The 22,934-nt window shown below is 42.9% G+C and overlaps 1 protein-coding gene across 1 annotated transcript in view; it reads right to left on the reverse strand.

Annotated features, from left to right (window-relative positions):
* Positions 1-4,136: 4,136 nt before the first annotated feature.
* Positions 4,137-22,934, reverse strand: part of SPRED2 (sprouty related EVH1 domain containing 2) — a 157,310-nt gene continuing 138,512 nt past the window's right edge. The window contains exons 5-6 of the mRNA XM_040351251.1: positions 12,564-12,710; positions 4,137-8,647 (exon numbers count right to left, since the gene is read on the reverse strand). Of these exons, the coding sequence (XP_040207185.1) occupies positions 8,003-8,647; positions 12,564-12,710 (792 nt within the window). The 3' untranslated portion in view covers positions 4,137-8,002. The remainder of the gene's footprint in view (positions 8,648-12,563; positions 12,711-22,934) is intronic.

Genomic DNA, 22,934 nt, shown 5'->3' on the forward strand with positions numbered 1-22,934 from the left:
CCGTTAAAGCCGCACCCTGGGGGAATTCTTCTTTCCTATGTAACTCAGGGGTGTTGGTAACCAACCAGGATCTCCCCTTTAGATGCTCTCCCTTTGAAAAGGCTGATAGATAGGTTTGAAGTCTTCCACGTTCTTTCCAAAGAGACTGGAGTTCCACTTCAGGGGTAAATGTACACACTGTTTTTACTATAGTGGTTATCGTGTAGTGAGCTTGTCATTCAGTGACCGCAGCTGTAAGGTTAAAGAACGTCTAACTTTATATGGAACCTAAAAACATCATTGGTACCCAGGAATCCAAAGTGTGGCTGCACCATGAAGGCAAGTTTACCTATTCTGGTATTGGCGGTTTTCAGGACAATAAAGAGTATGTAAAAAAAAAAAAAAAAAGAAGAAGAAGAAAAAAAAAATGCAGTCACGCCCATAATATAAAAAATAAATTGCATGTGTCTATGGCAATTAGAGGCAAAAGGGACACCAAAAACAGGTATTTTTTAAATGAGTATTTTGATGTTATTCCATCAGTTCTCTTCACAGAAGTAAAGTCTAATGACAAGTATTCTTAAAATGCTGCCTCCTCCTCCTCCCTATGTTGCATAGCCTGTAGAAGACAGATCTGTGTAAATATTTTTAACCCTCTCTGCTGTTGTCACGTAATCAATCAGCTATGACCCCCATGTGTAAGGGAGCATTCAACAATGGCTCTGAATTCCTGGAGCCATGACGTCACCTGCCAGATCCCATTGTTGGTGCACCCTCCTCTCCCCTGCAGCTGCTGCTCTGTGAAACAGGGGAAACGCAGCTGCTGAATCATGTGACTGCACAAAAGGGTATTAAAAAAGGTATTTACACAAATCGTTGTTTAATACAGGCTATGCAGAATAGGTAGGAGTAAGAGGCAGCATTTTTAAGAATACCTATCCTTAAAGCCTTATATTCCACTTTAAGTCGATGTGGGTATACAGACTGTGCCCAGCTTTAGAATTCCTCTATCCATACAGAAGTGTTTTTCGTTTGACTTGTATGTTCAGATACCTTCTGGTGCTTACTTATGGAAGTTACATAATATTGGCATCACTGGTGACATGCCAAATTTCGTTAAATGCCTGCAAACCGGCCCCTGTTTGGCCCACAAGCGTATAAAAATACCACATGGTTTTCATTCATAATGATAGGGTGCAGCACAAAATATAGACAAATGCGGTCATTGCTTGCCAACCACACAATATAACTGTAGTGTGCACAAACCACAAAGAACACATTCCCTGCTAGGGGTCCAGCATTACAGCCAAACATGAATTTATGATATATAAGAAAATATTATATAGTTACTTTTAGATGGGTAATCAATGAAAATAAAAGGTTCTTGGCATAGAAAAAAAAAAACACTTTAAGACTAATGTCAATGTGCAATCAGAGGGTGGGGAAAAGGCACACACCTGCTGGCCATTTACTGCAAAGAGACATTATGACAAGAAGAGAAATGGCAACTTTCATAAGCCAGTCCCCAGCTGCCTCATAATATTTAGATTGTACTATGCTAGTTATCTTTCTCAAGATATATATAATTATATTTATTTTTTATTTTACAGATACAAAAATTAATTGGCTACTCTTGTAATAGGTTTAGTTAAAAAAATTACTTAAGTCCACCCTTTCCTTCTATTTATACAGCTCAAAGAAAAAAAATGGAGACCACAATATAATTAAACTCTTAATCACAAACTCATGTTTTATCTATGCAAGGCAAAACTGCAAACTACATTTTTCTGATCCTAAAAGTTCAGTTACATTACAGCAGTGTGATGTACATAGAACCTAGACAACATGGTCACCCTAAAAGGAGAATTGCAAATTATTAAAAAAAAATCTGGAGGATGCAGAAAACCAAATTTTTGCTTTCTTGTGTATTTCCTGGTCTGGCAAATGGTGTGGTTGGAAAATCTTACTCTTAGTACTGTACTTCCTGTTATGGGTCTTGCTAAAACACTGCAGTTTCTCAAAACAAGAGAAACATCTAGTGACGTTCACCCGATCTTATGCCACACTGCCTCCACCAGGGCCGATCCTAGGGTCACAGACGCCTGGGTGCAGAAATATTGCTGGCGCCCCCACATGGGCGTGGTCATCTTTACCAACTCCTCCTCATTACAAATGTTTCTATGGCTACAACTCAAACACGGAGATGCTCCCCTAAGAAGTCTTCATTAGTGTCTGCCATCAGAGTGCCCCCCAGCAGGTGTTCCCCATCAGAACCCCCCACAGTGGTGTCCCCCATCAGAGACCCTCACAGCAGGTGTCCCCCATCAGTGGGAGGTATGCGCTCCTGTCAGTTGCCAGCGGAGAGAACAAGCATGATGGGGAACCGCAGCACACGCTACATGTGCTCCGCCTCTGGACACAGACAAGGAAGAGCAAGGGGAGCACTTTGGAGCTTTGACGCCCCCACCTCTGTGGCGCCTGGGTGCGGAGCACCCTGCGCACCCTGCCTAGGATCGGCCCTGGCCTCCACACATTTTGTTATCAGTAGTTCTGTTGAAGATTTGGGACCTAGGTCGTCCGTAGACAGATCGAAATTTGGCCGTTTCAGCAGGAACTGGATGAATTTTGATCCATCTATGGGCAGGCAGGTTGTACTGAAGTCAATCCATCGACTGACTTTAGTACAACCAGCCTCTGGGGTTTTTCTTACGCAATCACGACCAGCAGCAATGATCATTGTATTCTGATGGCAGAGAAACCTCCCACTGTCAGAATACAATAGAAAAGTGGGAGGAATTCCCCCATCAATACTGCCTGTGTTGATAGGGGAATCAATCGATTTTCTTTCCTTCAACCTGTAAACAAAAGTAAAAAAAAATGGCATAATCTATGGCTTGCTTTACTAAGCATTGCACACACCATTGTCTCACTGCCCACAGCAACCAGCATAACCTACCAGTTGTGTTTCTAAATTGAACTAAAAAATGAAAGGCAGAATTATGGTAACTAGTAGGAGAAACAGAGGGGTACATTTGAGACATTTCAATTAATGAGGCCTAGCACAGTCATCTTTAGTTTCATAAACAAATCACACATTACTTATGTATTATTTTAAAGATACTGTACACATGGGAGGGTCACTATCCCGATGAGTGAAGAGCAACAAACGTTGGTGTCACCATGACAAAATAAATGCAAAATCTTATGTTGAGAACAATATTAAATCTTAAAGGGGTGGTTCACCCTAAAAACTACTTTTTTTTATTAGACTGGCCCCCCACATTACAATACGATTAAGGCTATTATTATTTTTTTGATGCTGTACATACCTTTGTACAGCATATTCACCCGTGGCATCCGGCTTGCGAGTCCCGCGGGAGTGGGCGTTCCTAACATGTCTGTGATTGACGTTTTGAGCAAAAACGAGCTCCCCCCGTCGCGTAAGCCGCGTCACGATTGGCGAAAGGAGCCAAACGGCGATGCGCAGTATAGCGCCGACTCGCCGTTCGGCTCCTTTCGTCAACCGTGACACGGCTTACACGACGGGGGGGAGCTCGTTTTTGCTCAAAACGTCAATCACAGACATGTTAGGAACGCCCACTCCCGCGGGACTCGCAAGCCGGATGCCACGGGTGAATATGCTGTACAAAGGTATGTACAGCATCAAAAAAATAATAATAGCCTTAATCGTATTGTAATGTGGGGGGCCAGTCTAATAAAAAAAAGTAGTTTTTAGGGTGAACCACCCCTTTAAGGAAAAGAAGATAGGGGATTGTGTTGTCTTAATATTTTCTCTAAACTAAAATGGATCTTTCAGGATCAGTGAAAATTGTACTCTTGTTTCTGGGTGGGTCACCAAAGCTCCCTCATCTGATTCTTGGCTATGGTGAAAGTGGAATTAGGACACAATTCCGCGTTTTTTTTCAAAGGAATCAAAACTTCTGTTTTTTTTTTATTCTTTGAATGCAATCTACTATTGAATTTTAAAGAATTTGTACATACACTCCTTTACAAAAGGCAAGACATATCGAATACCCTCTAATTTGGGTCACCTAAACCAAAGTACCCCAGGACTGGAGAACATTTATTGCCAGAACCCAGTAATTGCATGTTACTGCTTGCTAAGCAATCTTTTATAAACAAAAACGTATTTGAAAAACGTTAAAATGTATTTATTTTAATAAGCAAAAGTATCTTCTAAACCTATCATGACTAACCTTTAGGGTACCACTGTTTGAGAACCAATGATCTATCAAATGTCCAAAGGCCTTGAAATAAGCCAAGCTACCTGATAATGTGAACAGGTAAACTAGCCATCAATATTCAGGAGACAACTGACCAAGTCACGGGGGGCTCCTATTTTTTTTTTTTTTTTAAGAAGCTATGAAAAGGGCTTCTGCTATCTGAGGAAAAGGCAAAAAAAAAAAAAAAAGAAGGTAGGCACTATTAATTTTTAGGTGCACTGGCTTCAGTTTGTATAGTAATTCAAGTGCTAACCAGGATGATTCAGGTAGGGCCAATATGGCTGAATAAGTAACTCTAGTTACATGGGTAATTTAAAAGGTTGGGCAAGGACATACATACTTAGACTTGCCCACACCTGTGGAAACAATAAAAAAATTGAGGGTCAAAACAGATGTCAGTCAATTTGTATTCAGAAAGGAATGGATATCCAATACAACTGCTGGCTACACTGTTTAGACATGTTAACTAATAACTACATACAAGTGGGAGTGTGACACGTCTAGCCACGTAGCTATTAGATGGTAAAAATGGACTAGATCAAGAATAGCAAGAAAATATAATTTACCACAACTGTGTTTACTTTGGCATTTGTGCCTCGACCCCATACCTTTATTTTATTCTACTTCGATTAAGTAAGGCTTTGTGAAGAGGGTACATTACAAATAACCTTTATGCATGGAAAGCAGATGTTTAGTGAATGTTTGTCAGGCCAACAAAAGGTTTAACCAAGCGTTAATATTTTTCTAAAAAAGGGGGGGGTGCTTTTAAACACCCCTAGTGTTGTCTAACATCTGTAAAAATAATAGGGCATTTTTCTTCTTTTTTAAGGTATTTGATCATAATTTATCCTGAAGATTGTCTACCACCAGGCATCTGTAGGTGACCTATAAAAAACATTATCGGATTAAAAAATAATAAAAAAAAAGGATCACTAGATGGCCATCTTGTATGTATAGGTGTCTACTTGTACAGTACCAAAAAAAAATTGATTTAGCAAGAGTTACTGATTTAATACCAGTAGCACAAATGACTACTATTCTGTGTAAGTGTGCTTCGAGAATCTTTTCCCGATTAGCTAACCCCCACGTTTCTATTCTATTTTGTTGTTGTATAATGGCACATTATGATCAGCATATATACAACATAATTCAGTCAGAGCTGAAATACTCTAAGCTTAGATCATTGCTTCTCAAAATGCAGAACCTGTATCATTAGTTCTTCCAAATTTATTGTGGGTGGTAATTAAAAATCAGGATCGTCATACGCTCACTCTAATGATGGCTGTCGGTGGCAGGCACTTGAGGCAATACATATATTTTTTTTTTATAGGGCTTCAATGGCCATTTTGTATGTAACATCCAAAAATGATAAAAGCTCTCTGGGGGCAGAGAACTTGCCATCGATGAAGAGAATGCACATCTGTAGCCAAACAATGGGTGTAAACGTGGAAATATTCCGTATTACAGGTGGTACTCTAAACACTGCAGAGTTTGTGACGGTGGCAAATGGCTGTCCATAGCCTGGCCTATGGCTTTCATGTTTATTTGGCCACAGCATAGGATGCCACGTGATTTTGACCTATGCCAAAGCACTTCAGCACCTACAGGGTGTGCCAGAGTAACTAGAAGCAGCAGAACTCTAAAGAGAAGGGTAAAGGGTCACCAGCCACTGTGGTAGCAGATAACTTTGTTTAAAATTAGAGCCTTACTCTAATGAGGACCAGATGATTTTTTTTCTTTAATCAAGGTCTCTCTGCAAAAAAATAAAAAATAAAATGAAATATTGGAACCAAAATTAACTCTATAGGGAAGCCAAATTTTGGATATTTTACCTTACATGCAAATCACGTAATTTATCATTACATGTTTACTAAATAACTACAACTGTCAGAAAACCATTGCAGTAATATCATTGTTCCTTTTTTTCCCCTACATCGTCAAAGTCTTCTTTAACATAAGAACAATATATATATTTATTTTTATTATTTTCAATAATTATTAAAACACAACTGCTGCAGCACAACAAAACTTTTTAGAACTCTAGAACTTTACAAAAACGTTGTTTCAAACTTTGCAGGTGTTCTGTCAGATTAGGCAACGGAAGTGACGTTCCGTCAGCTGCGCATGCGTTTCACTGCTACCAGGTTTGCTCATCTGACAGAACACCTGCAGTCAGAAGAAGGTGGCAGCGGACATCTACACCCAGATACATCTTGAATTTCAGAGTAATTTTAGCAATAAAGTGAGTGCATTTAAGAATAGTATATTGACATCTGTGATGCTGTTTTGATGTTCCATTTTGAAAAAAGTTGGACGCCAGCAGCAGGAAGGTGGCGGAGGTCATGTTGGTACACCCCGCACTGCTCAGGCTTTTAAAATTAAACATCCAAACAGCATTACAGATGTCAATATACTATATTTATTTATATACGCTCACTTTACTGCTAAAATGACTGTGAAATTCAAGGCGTAGCTGGGAGTACTTAGATGTCTGCTGCCTTCTTCTGACTGCAGGTGTTCTGTCAGTTGAGCAAACCTGTAGCGGTGGAACGAATGCGCAGCTGCCAAAACGTCACTTCCATTACCTAATCTGATGGGTCGCAGATTCTGACGGAACACCAGCAAATTCGGTTAAGAAGTGCAAGATGCCATGGATATGTGCAATAACCCACCTGAACAAATTGGCTTTCAATTTACTAAAATCATATCAGCCAGAGATAAATTCTGATGGGTTGCTATGGGTTATTGTACAAATCCTTTTGTCTTACTGAAAAAGCTCATTAGTGTTTATCAAATAATAATAAAAAAAAATCAATGAAGCACGGAAGGGGGGAAATGCTTGGTTATGGTGGAAAATAAATTAAGATTATTTAGTCTAGAACACTTAATGATCATTAAATTCCCTTTTCCAAAAAACAAAGATCATCAGTAAGGACAAAAGACCAACACTCTAAAGTTCCTGTAATTATAGGGAATGCAGATGTACAACAAGATCTAAACGTTATATTACTGCAATATTTAAAGGGAACTAGTGCCATTTGGTAGGAATGCCTAAACCAACCAAAATGACAGTCACTATAAATAAAAGATTTGTGCAAAGGCCATTACACAACCAAGGAGTGTACTGACTGCTAGAACATCATAATGAATCCTGTATAAATTAAGAAAAGTTTGGAAGTCGATTTAGTCAACAGAACAGAAAGGGACAAGAAAAGAGTGGAAGAATAGAACTCACGCAAAGAAAGAGGGGGGTGTAAAGAAATGGTAATGGACGTCAAATACTACATACACATAAATAGCTGGTTTTGGCATAATAGAGAAATACTGCATGATGGTACTCTTGTTACCCATGTTATAGAAGATAAGCATAGAATACCTGATTGCAGGTTAAAATACGCATTAGATCTACATGAACCCCTTTTCTTCCAGGGCCCTGCAGACTCGCACCCTTTCAAAGATGGAGTCTGAATATTACACTACTGAAAGTGCAAAAACAAAAAAACAACCTATTTACAGGTGACAGACTGCCAAAACAGCTTGACAGATTCAGCATCTCCACTTTCCATCACTGCATCGCTCATTCTTTTTCAAAGCCTTCTATTCGTTTAGTATTTCTTTATTCTGAGGAGTTTGCTAGGAGCCTCTGCCGAGGCTGCGGCGGCCGGCTTTTCAAGCTTGGGAACATGCCGGCTGACCTGTTGGGAGTGTTTTGTCCACAAACGCTTCCCAGCAAACCGTTGAAAAAATTAGCAAAACCAAGTCCCAGACTTTGCACGCAGTCACCCCACTGCTTTGTGTTTGCCCCCACAGCATCCACACATGACACCACAGTTGTAGCAAGCTCGTAGTGGGAGGTAACAGCACATGCCAGGAGCAATGATTGACAAAGGGATGAGCAGCATCCACCGGAGGCAAAACTTTTCATCGCTGGTGTCACAAGAACAAGCGTCTGTGTAGTCTCCTTCTGAATCAGACATGCAGTGGTAAAGAACGCAGTCTGCAAACCCCATGCAGCTGATCCGTCGTATGCAGTTTCGGACTGAATCCGGGGCATCCTGGCACTGTCCCCGACCATTGTCATCATGGTTGAACATGTCCCTGCAATACACACATCTGGACCTCTCGCCATCTTTCCTTCTTGATTTGCAACGGCTGGGCTGTGTGTTTATCACAGGACCCTTGAGGTCCTTGCACATGCCAAAGTTCGTGTGATCTACGTATGGATAGTTGTAATCATGCTTTGAGGTTTCACTTTTGGCAAATCGCACATAACGGTCCGTGTCATCAGTTTCTGGGTATTTGCGCATCGGTGCCTGGCGGTAGTCTTCGTAACCCGTGAGCCAGTTTCTTTCCCTTGGGTTGATGCGCACGATTTCGTCATCGTCATCTGGAAAGCTGACATGCCGAGGAGGTCTAGGTAATGACTGAAAGACAGACATTGCACAATGAAGTCAACTTTTACTTAATAAACAGCAACTTTCAGAGATGAGAAAAAGTTTTAGGTTAACAGGCAATCATCTAGAAAACATTGCTTGCCAAGGTGTAAAGCAGGGGTCTTCAAACTACGGCCCTCCAGTTGTTCAGGAACTACAATTCCCATCATGCCTAGTCATGTCTGTGAATGTCAGTGTGTTACAATGCCTCATGGGATGTGTAGATCTACAACAGCTGGAGGGCCGTAGTTTGAGGATCCCTGGTGTAAAGTAAAAAGAAAAAAAAAAAGTTTACTGTAATGTTCTACAGCCAGAATGAACCTCATTTCAACAGACTCATGCCCGTCTTCTGTGCTGAGACTTGTGTAACTGGAGTTGGTTGCTAAAACACCATATTACTGGCAACTGAATTTTATACAGTGCGCCCTCCTGTTGTACGGATATTCAACTCTTTTTTTTTTTTTTTTAACTAAAACAATTGTGTGGTACTTGCCTGTGCAGTGGTTTTGCACAGAGCAGCCCAGATCCTCCTCTTCTTGGCTCCCTCGCTGGCACTCCTGGCCCCTCCCTCCTTCCCCCACAGCAAGCACCTTGCTATGGGGGCACCCCAGCTGAGTCGCTGCTGTGTGCCCATTCAAACACAGAGCTGTGGCCTGGCCCTGCCTCCTCTCTCTCCTCATTGGCTCACTGACTTTGATTGACAGCAGAGGAAACCAATGGTGCCCGCTGTGTCTTAGCCAATTAGGAGGGAGAGTCCTGGACAGCCGAGTCTCTCGTGCAACATCGCTGGATGGAGATGAGGCTCAGGTAAGTATTAGGGGGGCTGCTGCACACAGGTTTTTTTTATCTTAATGCACAGAATGCATTAAAATAAAAAAACGTCTACCTTTAAAACCTCTTTAAAGTGGAGTTCTGCCTTCAAAAAAAAAAAAAGTCAGCAGCTACAAATACTGCAGCTGACAACTTTTAAAATAAGGACACTTACCTGTCCAGGGTGCCCGCAATGTCCTCACCCGAAGTCGACCCGTCCCTCGGCTCTGGGTGGAGGTGCCAGCATCTTTAGTAAGGGAATCGGGAACTGAAGCCTTGTGGCTTCAAAGCCGGTTTCCTACTGCGAATGCGCGAGTCAGTCTGCGCGTTCTGAATGGTTCCTGCTGTCTTCTGGGACCTGTGTGTCTCCCAGAAGAAAGCCGGGGGGGGGGGGGGGGGGGTAAGAGGGGGGGGGGGCGGACATGGCGTAGTTCACCGCGGACCCTGTGGTGCTCTTAAAGCGGGGGTTCTCCCTAAAAAAAATATTTTTTCTAGCATCTCATTCAGCATAGTAGCGTGAGCTACACTATGCTTTTATATTTTTTTTGGCGCCGTACTCACTGTGTAATCGCGTAGTAAAGTTTCAGGGGAATGGGCGTTCCTATGCAGAGGGCTCGTGATTGACGGCCAGCTATGGCGCGTCACGCTTCACGGAAATAGCCGAAATAGGTGTTTGCTCTTCATGGCGCCTGCGCAGTCAGCTCCGATGTCAGTGCGCAGGCTCCGTAAAGCGCCGGGAAGAGTCGAGACCTACTCCAGCTATTTTCGTGAAGCGTGACGCGCCATAGCCGGCCGTCAATCACGAGCCCTCTGAATAGGAACGCCCATTCCCCGCAAGGGAGTTTGAAATTTTACTATGCGATTAAACAGGGAGTACGGCGCCAAAAAAAAATATAAAGGCATACTGTAGCTCGCGCTACTATGCTGAATGAGATGCTATAAAGTTGTTTTTTAGGGTGAAACACCGCTTTAAGCCTGAAGTGGAAGCAAATATCTGGATTAGACAGGTATCTGCTCCCCCGCCCCCTGAAAGGTGCCAAATGTAACACCGGAGGGGGGAGGAACCGGATCAGCGGAAGTTCCATTTCTGGGTGGAACTTTGCTTTAACATCAGGATGAATGAACAAAGGCAACTAGCAAATAGGGCACATCCAGTCGGTATCCTCTATATTTTAAAGGGCCCAAATGTAAGGGGATTTTTTTTTTTTTTGAGTTGTCGCAAGAGGTGAATGTAAATCCACAGGGGTAAGGCACTGCTCCACTGTTGAATCTCTATGCAGCCCAGATATTGTAAAAGAGATCTATGTATGGCCATAATTCTGGTAGGACTGGAGTTATGGGTTAGGAAGAGTTATGGGTTATGGGCGAGAAGAATGTTGGATTAGGGGGGCAACGCATGAAGGCCAAAGTGCGGTTGAGGAAAAAACAGATGAGGGAGGCACACTACTCACAGCAATCATTTTCCAGATTATTTATTTTGTGTGCAATAAAGATTGAAACCACAGCTGGTTGATCTGAGGAAAACCTTTATCGCTTCACCCAGCTCACTGTAACCTTTACATTACATTACTAGTCTAACAGGAAGATTTGTCCATCGTCCTAGCCTTGCTATGAGAAAATTCAAATAAGGCATGACCGACAAATGTGTACACAACATTTCCTAATTTTTCACAGTTTTTAAAATAGATGTCAATGTTGTCATTCAGCGACCAATTCAGGTCCAACCTCAAAACAAGAGAGAGGGGCAAAACAGACTAATTTCAGACATTGACGAATCAGGTGCTATAACAAATTGCACAATTTTTTTCAATAGGCATATATTGATTGGTTTGTGCAAAAGTTATAGCGCTTACAAAATAGGGGAAAGATTTAGGGACAATTTTTTTTTACTAGTAATTGGCGGGGTTCAGCGCTTTTTACTAGGACTGCGACATTGCAGAGGACAAATCTGACCCCAAGTGACACTTTTTGGTGACCAGTGACACCAATACAGTGATCAGTGCTATAAAAAATGCACTGATCACTGTATAAATGGCACTGACAGGGAAGGGGTCTACACTAGGGGACGATCAAGGGGTAAGTGTTCCCTAGGGGGGGATGGACTGACTGGGAGTAGAGAGAGAGATCGCTGTTCCTGATCACTAGGAACAGCTGATCGCGCTCTCCTCCCCTGTAAGAGCGGGGATCCGCCTTGTTTACATAGACAGATCCCAGTTCTGCCTCTCTTCACCACGATCGCGGGTCGGCCAAACCAGCGCGCAAGCTCCTGCAGTGCAGAACGGACGAGCTTTGGCTATACTTCTCCTTTAAGTAACTGGATAAATAGAAGACTCAGTTTAATCTAGGAATCATGCCCTTATGCCAGGGGTGCCCAACCTTTTAAAGGGTGAGGGCCACTCAGGGCAGATGACAGGTCACGGCTACTCTATAGGCTCTCTGATCCGCCCTGATGGGATTAATTCCCTTCTGTTTTTCGGATTGGAGGTAGGCGGGCGTAAACGGACACCTGACTCTCTGAAGAGGTGAATTGAGGGTCCCATTTGGTCGGGCTTGGTTGTGTGAAAAGGGCCTAAGACTGCTTTCACACTGATGTGCTGCAGTTTACCCACACTGCGGGTGCAGCGTAGTGCACCTGTGTCTATCCTGTGGGTTAGCTGAACTTTGCCATAGACTCCTCCTGTGGCAAAAGCCAGTGCTGTAGAGGAAACATTGGCTTATGGGGCTCTGCTCCGCAGCCACTTTCTTCCTCTACCACCAGCTTCATTCACACCACTGATGCTGTGGTATGACGGGTCGGCAATCTGCGATCTGGGCTTGCCAACCCGCCATTCCAGAGCAGGAGGCCGCGGGCCACATCAGAGGGCTCCGCGGGCCACATGTGGCCCCCCGGGCCACTGGTTGGCCACCCCTGCCTTATGCAGACACTAGAACAGTAAGCTCAAAAACAGTTTGGTGCAATGGTATTGTCACATTTATAGCTTGAGATTGAAAATTTGGGTATAAAAACGTATACAGTTTATACACTCTCAGCAAAAAAAAAAAAAAAAAAAGATACAATAAAACTAAAAGTTAAAAATTACAGAAAAAAACGACGTACTTGTTCTGGATTATAGTGTTCCAAGGAATAAGGATCAATGTGGCTCAGGGTACTGTATCGACAGCGTCCGCTTGTCAGTGGAGACGAGATTGTCCTCACTGGTGCTTCCCTCTTCTGTGAGGAGTTCGAAGAGCTATCTGTGCCAGTCTGAAAAGGAGACAAAGAACATTTTTATCAGTGACACAAACTTATACTGGAACTATTTCATGCAGTTATTTGAGCAAATTAGACCTAGAAGACACTTTGATGTTTTGGCCAAAGATGTTCAAAAGGTCAACAGCAATAATAGCCAGGTGTCTTCCGTAATGGCTAGGTTGCTTTGAAGTCTGCAAGTCACAGTTATTACAATGGTTGACCTAATCAAAGTATTCACTGTTTATAATCCGGTTATTAGAGCAAAAGTAGTAAATGAAGACTACGATTATAGGCTATACATGCTATGATTTACTTTTTTAGTGGCGATGTTCACTGCTAATGGCCTTGAGAGCAATAGACTACGAAGGAAATTCCTACTCCGAACAAAATTTTCTTTCAAAAATCAGAAATTTTGTGTGTTTTGTAATCAGATATTGCCACCATTGATTTCAAAATTTGACCAACCAAGCCTTCAATTTCACCTCATGTTATCACAGAAAAGACATTTTGTGGCCAGGAATTTTCTTTTCTTTCCAAGTCACAGCTCATGCACAATTCTTTTGCGATTAAATTTCTCACAAGATTCTCTCATCATCGATTAAAAACGTGTTTTCTTTTCAAAGAATTTCCAACAGGCCCGAACACTCAAATTTGATGGCTGCACGAAAATCGGCTGTTGCTGTAGCTCAAAATCCGAAGTAAAATTTAGAATTAAGATTTTCGGGAAGGCAATTTGTTTGGAATTCGACCTATGTGTGGCCCGCTTAAAGGCCTGCATATGTTCCCCATTACAAAAGGTCTGTGGCTGGCATTGCAAAAAAAAAAAGCACAAAAATGCAAAAAAGGCTCCATATTGAGAGGTACGTTCCACTTCTCAAAATATATCCCTTTAAAAAGAAACAAGGAATCTCTGTCATTTAATTCAGCAAATATCATGATAAAGGAAGTAGGAGATCTAGACTGCAGTCTGAAAACTACTATTTACATTCTTTGAAGTAGTCATTAAGGACCATCTAACCAGAGGCTGAAGGCTACTCCTCAAATAACAGCAAAGTGGCCCAACTATCATCGGTAATCCCCCCTCACACTTGACCCCCGTTTTAAGTACAGAGGCATTTCTGCAATCTGAAAATTAGCTCTAATGAGCTTCAAGATAGAAGCCATGAAGAATATGTCGACATTCCAGCCTTTAACACAAAGCAGGGAGAGCCTGGGCACACATTTGTGGTTTGTGAAACATGAATCACAGCCCACATTGCTCTCCTTCATCAAGACGCACAATAATTTATTGGAACATCTGAGGTCGAGGCCACCAGCAGAGACCAGGAAACGTCCCCCCCCCCTCCCCCCCCACCCTCTTCCTCCTCGCTGCATACAAAGATAGCTGTGGTCCTGGTAAACAAGGAATAGTATTATCTGAAATAACCTGGATGAGCCAATAAATAGTTTTCACTGCAAGAATTCCTAGGCCAGAATAAAATAATACAGAATGGCACTGTCAAAACAAGCTGGAGATGTGTTCATGTCATCTATTCCCACATGCCATGCTTCACTTTGTGTACTTTTTAAAGTGGGGAAATGCTTCCTGTTTATAATTTCAGCACTCCATCTTCTGTAATTAGTTCCGAGGAGTCCTCAGACACTGAATAGAGAACAGGCTTACTTTGTAGTAACAAAGGACATGAGGGTAGGGAACTAAGCACCTCTGCTTTACAGGAATTAAACAGAACCTAAACTATGAGAAAAACAAAAATCTGAACTCAATTTTTAGAACACCACAAATGTAATTATTGAAGGTGGTAAAGTATCCCTTGAGAACTTCTGAAACACTCTCATTTAGCCTCCAGGGATCCCCTGCTTTTAAACATATAAAGGCTTAAGCCCTGTGCACACGCTCAGTTTTCCTGGCAATAAAAAGTCCGCCGGGAAAACCGAGGGGAAAGCCGAGAACCTGGCAGGAAAACTGCCATGACAGGTTTGGCCGGGAATCCCGGCCGTGTGTATGCTCCATCGGCACTGCCTTGCAGTATTTCCCATAGGAAAGTATTGGTAAATCTGGCGGGAAAAAAAAGCCGGGAAAATAGAGAGCAGGTTCCCAGCTGTTTTCCTGTCAGGAAAACTGAGAGGAAGCATACACACATCTGGTTTTCCCAGCCAAAAGCTCTCTTGGCAGTTTTCCTGGCAGGAAAACCGGAAAACCGGTCGTGTGCACGGGGCTTGAAGGTTTTTCCCTTCATGCATTCTATGCATGAAGGGAAAAACCTTCTGGGTGCAGCTCCCCCCACCCCTTATACTTATCTGAGCCCCCTCTCGATCCAGCAATGCACACAGGAGCCTCGGCTGTTCTGGGTTTCTCTCGCCACATTGGCTGAGACAATCTCAATCTCAGCCAGTGAGACAATGTGGAGAGAACGGGACTCGGCTTATGGACGCATAGAGCGGTGTTTGGGAGCGAGCATGCACAAGTGCCCCCATAGCAAGCAGCTTTCTAGTGTTGGGGGTCAAGGGGGAGGAGCCAGGATTCCCGGCAGAGGACACAAGAAGAGAAGGATCGGGGCTGTTCTGTGCAAAAGCACAGAGCAGTGTTTGTCGACTGCTGAATGTATTGTAATGCTGATTTGTTAATAAAAAATATGTAAAAAAAAAAAAGTATAACATGTTTGTTATGTAAACCCCCCCCCCCCCCCAACAAAAAACCTTTACACTCACTTTAACCTTTTGCCAACTTCATAATGTATATATGCTGTGGCAAAAACCATGAGCTTTAATGCCCAGCAACCACATATGCATAGACGGCGGCCCGACAGATCTCAGTAGTCACAGTTTCTAATTGGAAGCTAGTGACACAGGCTCCTGATCATATGACCAGAACGAGACACAATTATAGCACTTACATAACACAGAAGCTGCACCGCATACTGGGCATTAAAGCCCATTAAAATAGTTGTCAGGAGACAGCGTTAAAGTGATTCCATAGTGAAAATGTTTTTGTTTATTAAAATTTACAAATATGTCATACCTGCTTTGTACAATGGTTTTGCACAGTGCAGCCCCGACCCTCCTCTTCTCAGATTCCCCACTCCTGCCCCCCGAGTGTCCCGACAGCAAGCGGCTTACTATGGGGGCACTGACATGTGTTCGCCCCCGAGCCAGACAGACGAGTGTGGCCAGGTCTTGCATACAGCCGCCTGTACAAACGAATCACAGGAAAGGGTTGCACACTGGTACACGCAGCGCTGAGTATAAACATCCGTATGCAGAAGGATGTACACCCCTAGGTGCAAACTGTGTGCGCCCAGGGGCGTACATCCGTACACATGTCCATGTTAACACAAGTACCAGTGTATATCTGCATACAGCTGCACCCTTTGATTACTTTGTGTGGGCGGCTGTACGTGACACCTGTAGCATCCAGCCCCTGAAATATGGCCATATGACTCAATATGCCTATGTGTATGATCCCTTATTCTGCTCTTCCCAGCAGAACATACAGTGAGGAAAATAAGTATTTGAACACCCTGCTATTTTGCAAGTTCTCCCACTTGGAAATCATGGAGGGGTCTGAAATTGTCATCGTAGGTGCATGTCCACTGTGAGAGACATAATCAAAAAAAAAATTCCAGAAATCACAATTTATGATTTTTTAACTATTTATTTGTATGATACAGCTGCAAATAAGTATTTGAACACCTGTCTATCAGCTAGAATTCTGACCCTCAAAGACCTGTTAGTCTGCCTTTAAAATGTCCACCTCCACTCCATTTATTATCCTAAATTAGATGCACCTGTTTGAGGTCGTTAGCTGCATAAAGACACCTGTCCACCCCATACAATCAGTAAGAATCCAGCTACTAACATGGCCAAGACCAAAGAGCTGTCCAAAGACACTAGAGACAAAATTGTACACCTCCACAAGGCTGGAAAGGGCTACAGGGAAATTGCCAAGCAGCTTGGTGAAAAAAGGTCAGAGCAATCATTAGAAAATGGAAGAAGCTAAACATGACTGTCAATCTCCCTCGGACTGGGGCTCCATGCAAAATCTCACCTCGTGGGGTCTCAATGATCCTAAGAAAGGTGAGAAATCAGCCCAGGACTACACGGGAGGAGCTGGTCAATGACCTGAAAAGAGCTGGGACCACCGTTTCCAAGGTTACTGTTGGTAATACACTAAGACGTCATGGTTTGAAATCATGCATGGCACGGAAGGTTCCCCTGCTTAAACCAGCACATGTCAAGGCCCGTCTTAAGTTTGCCAATGACCATTTGGATGATTCAGAGGAGTCATGGGAGAAAGTCATGTGGTCAGATGAGACCAAAATAGAACTTTTTGGTCATAATTCCACTAACCGTGTTTGGAGGAAGAAGAATGATGAGTACCATCCCAAGAACACCATCCCTACTGTGAAGCATGGGGGTGGTAGCATCATGCTTTGGGGGTGTTTTTCTGCACATGGGACAGGGCGACTGCACTGTATTAAGGAGAGGATGACCGGGGCCATGTATTGCGAGATTTTGGGCAACAACCTCCTTCCCTCAGTTAGAGCTTTGAAGATGGGTCAAGGCTGGGTCTTCCAACATGACAATGACCCGAAGCACACAGCCAGGATAACCAAGGAGTGGCTCTGTAAGAAGCATATCAAGGTTCTGGCGTGGCCTAGCCAGTCTCCAGACCTAAACCCAATAGAGAATCTTTGGAGGGAGCTCAAACTCCGTGTTTCTCAGCGACAGCCCAGAAACCTGACTGATCTAGAGAAGATCTGTGTGGAGGAGTGGGCCAAAAATCCCTCCTCCAGTGTGTGCAAACCTGGTGAAAAACTACAAGAAACATTTGACCTCTGTAATTGCAAACAAAGGGTACTGTACCAAATATTAACATTGATTTTCTCAGGTGTTCAAATACTTATTTGCAGCTGTATCATACAAATAAATAGTTAAAAAAAGTATACATTGTGATTTCTGGATTTTTTTTTTTGATTATGTCTCTCACAGTGGACATGCACCTACGATAACAATTTCAGACCCCTCCATGATTTCCAAGTGGGAGAACTTGCAAAATAGCAGGGTGTTCAAATACTTATTTTCCTCACTGTATTTGTCATCCTGTCACTTCATTCAGCAAGAAACAACAGCCTTTGTAAGCTCTCAATAGTTCTACTTGGAGCTTACACATAGCCGAGTACCGTTTCCACACTCCATTGGGACAATCACCAAGTGCGAGTGCTTTTGTAAAAGAGGAAGGAGGGGGAGTCACATGCCCCTCCATACCCTGAAATATGTAGCTTTCTTCCAAAAATGGGGAACAGATAGATGAATGAAAGTAAAGTATTTGTTACTGGGGAGGTGGACATTAAAGTGGATGTAAACCCACACTCATCCTTTCTAAACTACTGCCATAGAGCTGATCTATAAGGATATAGATGCCTCCTGCATGTATCCTTACCTGTCAAATGTCTCCCCTCTGTCTGTTATAAAAACTGAAAAACTGCAGATTCTGTGGGTGGATCTGTTGTCTGGAGCTCGGAGGGTGGAGTCGTGATGTCAGTAGACTCCCCGCCCTCCTCTACACTCCCCTTGTCAACATGCATTTTTTCTGTGTATTCCTTACACTAAATTCTGCTATGATCACTAACATCCAGTCAAAATCCAGAAAAGTAACCACATGACTTCAGAAAAGGAGTGGGGGTGGGAATTAAAAAAGAATGCCCGTCTCCAGGCTAGTGCATGAGTAATGTAAATAACCTGTCATTCACAGCAAGGGGGGCGGAACGGACCAAGGTTTTTCTCTGTAAGTCCGTTTTATTTCACTGAACAATAAAAGAGGATTGCTCAGAGCTGGATTAACTCTGTGTGGCAAGACTGGGCACAGATGATAGGAAAACTTATACTGTACATAGTGACATATAAAAATAATCGGGTTTACATCCACTTTAACGCAACCCTTACAGGATTAGCGTACTGTGTGCATCTTCCTCTTTGAGGGTTCCTGGAGAGCAAGGAGACAAAGATCTATAGGCACTTGTCTGTCTATAGCCGGCTAACTTTATTTGCTGGGATCGCTATAAAAATTTTAAAACCAACACTGAAAACTCCAGATGTTGCACAACTATAATGATTGTTTTTTTTTACTGCCCCGTCACTTTGCTGGAGACTGGGATGTCCTTCAGAACTATATGAAAACAAAGCTGCGGTGGCTTCTGAGAGCTTCTCATCCAAGGCATTTCCCACACTGTAAGCAGAGCTGGTATTTTAAGGTCTGCCAGTAGTCACTTATAGACCATTGAGATCACCACCCTGTATTTTCACTTGAGGCAGACCTTAAAATAGTACCCAACAGCTGATGCAACTGAAATGCTTAAAATACACCCGGTGCAACAATTTTAAATCGGAGGAAATAGTTTAACTGAACAATGCCAAGTAGAACGAGAGATATTTTTATAAGGCTACAACAGGACTTGCATAGTTGTAAAACAGATCTCTTCGGTGTACTGGGAATTTACTGTATTTATCGGCGTATATCGCGCACTTTTTTCCCCTTAAAATAAGGGGAAAATCATGGGTGCGCGATATACGCCGATAGCCGCTTCCCGCTCTCAGTTTGAAATCCTGCGCCGACATATACCGAGTTCAGTACACTCGGGTACATTCGGCTAGGCTCGGCTTCGCTCGTGCTCACGCATAAACGTCACAGAGCGTGAGCGAAGCCGAGCCTTGCCGAATGTACCCGAGTGTACTGCACTCGGTATATGTCGGTGGAGGCGTTCGAACTGAGCGCGGTAAGCGGGGACTCGACTTGAGGCGCGCGCTGGAGAAGCCGGGAGGACACCATCGAGGCCGCAGACGGACGCCGGACCAGACGATGGACGCTGGGAAGACACCAAAACTGTAAGTAATAAAATCATATAACATTTTTTTTTACAGGAATTTCAGGGGCAACTTTAGGGGTGCGCGGTATACGCGGGAGCGCGCTATACCGCGATAAATACGGTAACTCAGCAAAGCACAAAGGCCTTTATGTATGAAAGTGTACAAGAAACAAAAAAAAAACCCTCGGTATTACCCGACCAACATGATTCAACCATCGGTTTCACAGCAACCAATGTAATAGGCTGGAGGAAAGAGTAACTGCTCAGACGAACCAAAGAGCCTTCTCACTGGATCCAATCCATGGGTTCCGGCAATGCAATAGTAATGCAAAAATAGGGGATAACTTGGACAGCCGCACTCCAAAAAACTTTCCTTTTTATTAAAACTGGTCACAAAAAATACATGCCACAGCAAAAATTAGAACAGAAGCTGGCGCAGAATCATAGCTATGATTAAGCACTGTGTAACACGCGCCAGATTCTGTTCTAATTTTTGCTGTGGCATGTATTTTTTGTGACCAGTTTTAATAAAAGGAACGTTCAATGTGATAGGCTGCATTGAGGTCTTCTGGTAATTTTCATATATTGTTACACAAAGACATCTGTGAATCCAACATAATTTCCTGAATTTTTGCAATAACGTTGTTATACAAGTATTATTGATAAAGTTATTTAAATAAATATTGTCACTTTCCCTATTTTTGAAAGCCCATCACCAAGCCCACTTGCATTATTATTTGTTTGGGCAAGGATAGGTGGGATAGAGGTGGGCCAGCCCTGAGTAGGCATGGTAGCTGTCTCTTCAAAAAATAAGAATTGCAATAAGATAATCATAGACAGTTAACACATATAATAATAGTACTCTATTCATGTATATTTATAACACATGTCTAGATGTCGAACAAAAGCAAAATTAAAGAAAACTAAATCAATGCCAAGGGCTTAAAGTGCACCTAAAACCAGGGCCCCCAGGGGAAACATTTCATGTAGCACTTGGTCCCATTTTTATATATGTGTTGTAGATCCAGAGCTAGCTTGTTCAACAGAACCTCCTCCCACCGCTGTTTGACCCCACTGTTCTGAAGGAGACAAAATAAGAGCTAAAACCAACAATATAACACAGTGCAAGGAAGTGTCGCAGCAGAGAGGATGGAGGTTAGTAACTTGGGCCTGAGCTCCACAATAGCAATGCAAATGCCGGGAGAGGGGGGCATGCAGTGCTCATGTCCTGGGGGACAGTCAGCAGAAATATGAATGCCCACAAATCGGGCTTCTGATAAGGGAGAAGCTGTTGGGTTGTAACCAACGAATATACAGTTGAACCTCGGATTACGAGCATAATCCTTTCCGGGAGAATGCTCGTAATCCAAAGAATTTGCATATCAAAGTGAGTTTTCCCATTGAAGTCAATGGAAACGTGAATAATTTGTTCCGCAATGACTTCAATAGAATGTAATACAGAATGCAGCCAGAGGTGGGGGGGGGGGTGAGAGCCGCGGAAATGGCCGCAAAGGCCCGAGGACACGTCAGCTGACTTTGGCAAACGTCTTTCCGAGTATTGCCAAACAGCATGCAAAAGCAAGGAACGTATATGGACAGCCGCACTCCAATAAGTCTAAAAAAGACGTGCCCTTTATTGGGTAAAAAGAAATGCACTACAAAAAAACAGCATTCAGTGGGAAATAAACAGCTGACGCGTTTCACATTGAACCTCAATGCTTAGTCATAGCTAAGATTAATATTGCCGAACAGCACCAATCGGCTGCGACTGTCGCTGTTCAGCTCTGGCGCCCCCGCACCTCAGGCCAAATGCGGTACTGCAGGCCCATTAGGTTGAATTCTGCTCGTCTTGCGAGACAACAGAATAAAAAAAAGAAAAGTCGCTCGCAAATCAAAACGCTTGTTAACTGCCTTACTCTTAAACCGAGGTTCCACTGTACTATATAACGGTTCAATGTTCAGGTATTTATAGATGAATCTATGGACCAGAATTTAATTTTATATTGCTCATGAGACTTCTTAAAAAAAACAAATATATTTTTTAGAAAAGGTTTTGGCTTTGCATATAAGCAGGCATTGCAGTTATTTCTTTTTCTGGAGAAAATTGTAATCCTGGTGGACTGTTGTAAGCACACCTGGTGGTATTCTAGTCGGTCCCAAGTTTTGCTACTGTCACTTTTGCAGATCAGCTTGTTCTGTGTTTGGTCAGTGTTTTTCCCCGAACAAGCAAAGTCCTGGAAGGACATCACCGAGGAAACAATGCGTCTCCAAAAGTTATTGCTGCACGTCTCCAGTTTGCAAAAGACCACCTGGGTGTTATATTTGGGACAATGTGCTGTTGACGGAACGAGACAGGAACTGTTTGGGAAGCAAACAACACTACGCATGGAAGGAAACAAATAAGACATTTCACAGGAGATGTCAGGGCAGCAATCGTTCAGCTGAAGCGTAACAGAAGTTGGCTGATGCAACAAGCCATTGACTTGAACCACAGGGGTAAATCCAGAAAAACAGAACGACATGAACAGAAGAAAATTTATATTCAACCCAAACAAGTGCTGTGTCCTGTCCTGAAGACAGCTATGCAAAGGATTCCCAGATATGTTTTGTAGGGAGGAACGGTCTAATATTCACTGAACGCGCATTGAGATTTTTTTTTACTGCCTTCAATAAAGATAGAAAATTATACTGATGTTTATTAATGTAACTTAAAGTGGGGGTTCACCCTAAAAACAATTTTCTAACATTACATTCAGCTCACTACAGACATTGACAGTATGCAGATCTTTTTTTTTTTTTTGCTGTACATACCTCGTATAGCTATTTTCTTACCCGGCTTCCGGGTAGTAAATCCCGTGGGAGCGGGCGTTCCTATGCAGCAGTTGATTGACGTGATGACAAAAACTCCCCCACCCGTCGCATAAGGAGCGTCACGAGTTGCCGAAAGAAGCCAAACGTCGGTGCGCAGGCGCCGTATAGCGCCAACTCGACGTTCTGCTTCTTTCGGCAACTCATGACGCTCCTTATGCGACGGGTGGGGGAGTTTTTGTCATCACGTTAATCACTAACTGCTGCATAGGAACGCCCACTCCTGCGGGATTCACTACCCGGAAGCCGGCTAAGAAAATAGCTATACGAGGTATGTACAGCAAAAAAAAAAAAAAAAAAGATCTGCATACTGTCAATGTCGGTAGTGAGCTGAATGTAATGTTAGAATTTTTTTTTAGGATGAACCCCCACTTTAAATGTATGACTATATTTTAGGATACTGAAAAATCCAGTCCCTGGTACCTTCAGGGTGACCACAGCTGTTAAAGAGGAAGTAAACCCTCTCTAAATAAATTAAAAAAAAGCATGTGCGCGGGAGCCGCCA

This window comes from Rana temporaria, chromosome 4 (genome assembly GCF_905171775.1).
Source record: "Rana temporaria chromosome 4, aRanTem1.1, whole genome shotgun sequence".
NCBI classification, from domain to species: domain Eukaryota; kingdom Metazoa; phylum Chordata; class Amphibia; order Anura; family Ranidae; genus Rana; species Rana temporaria.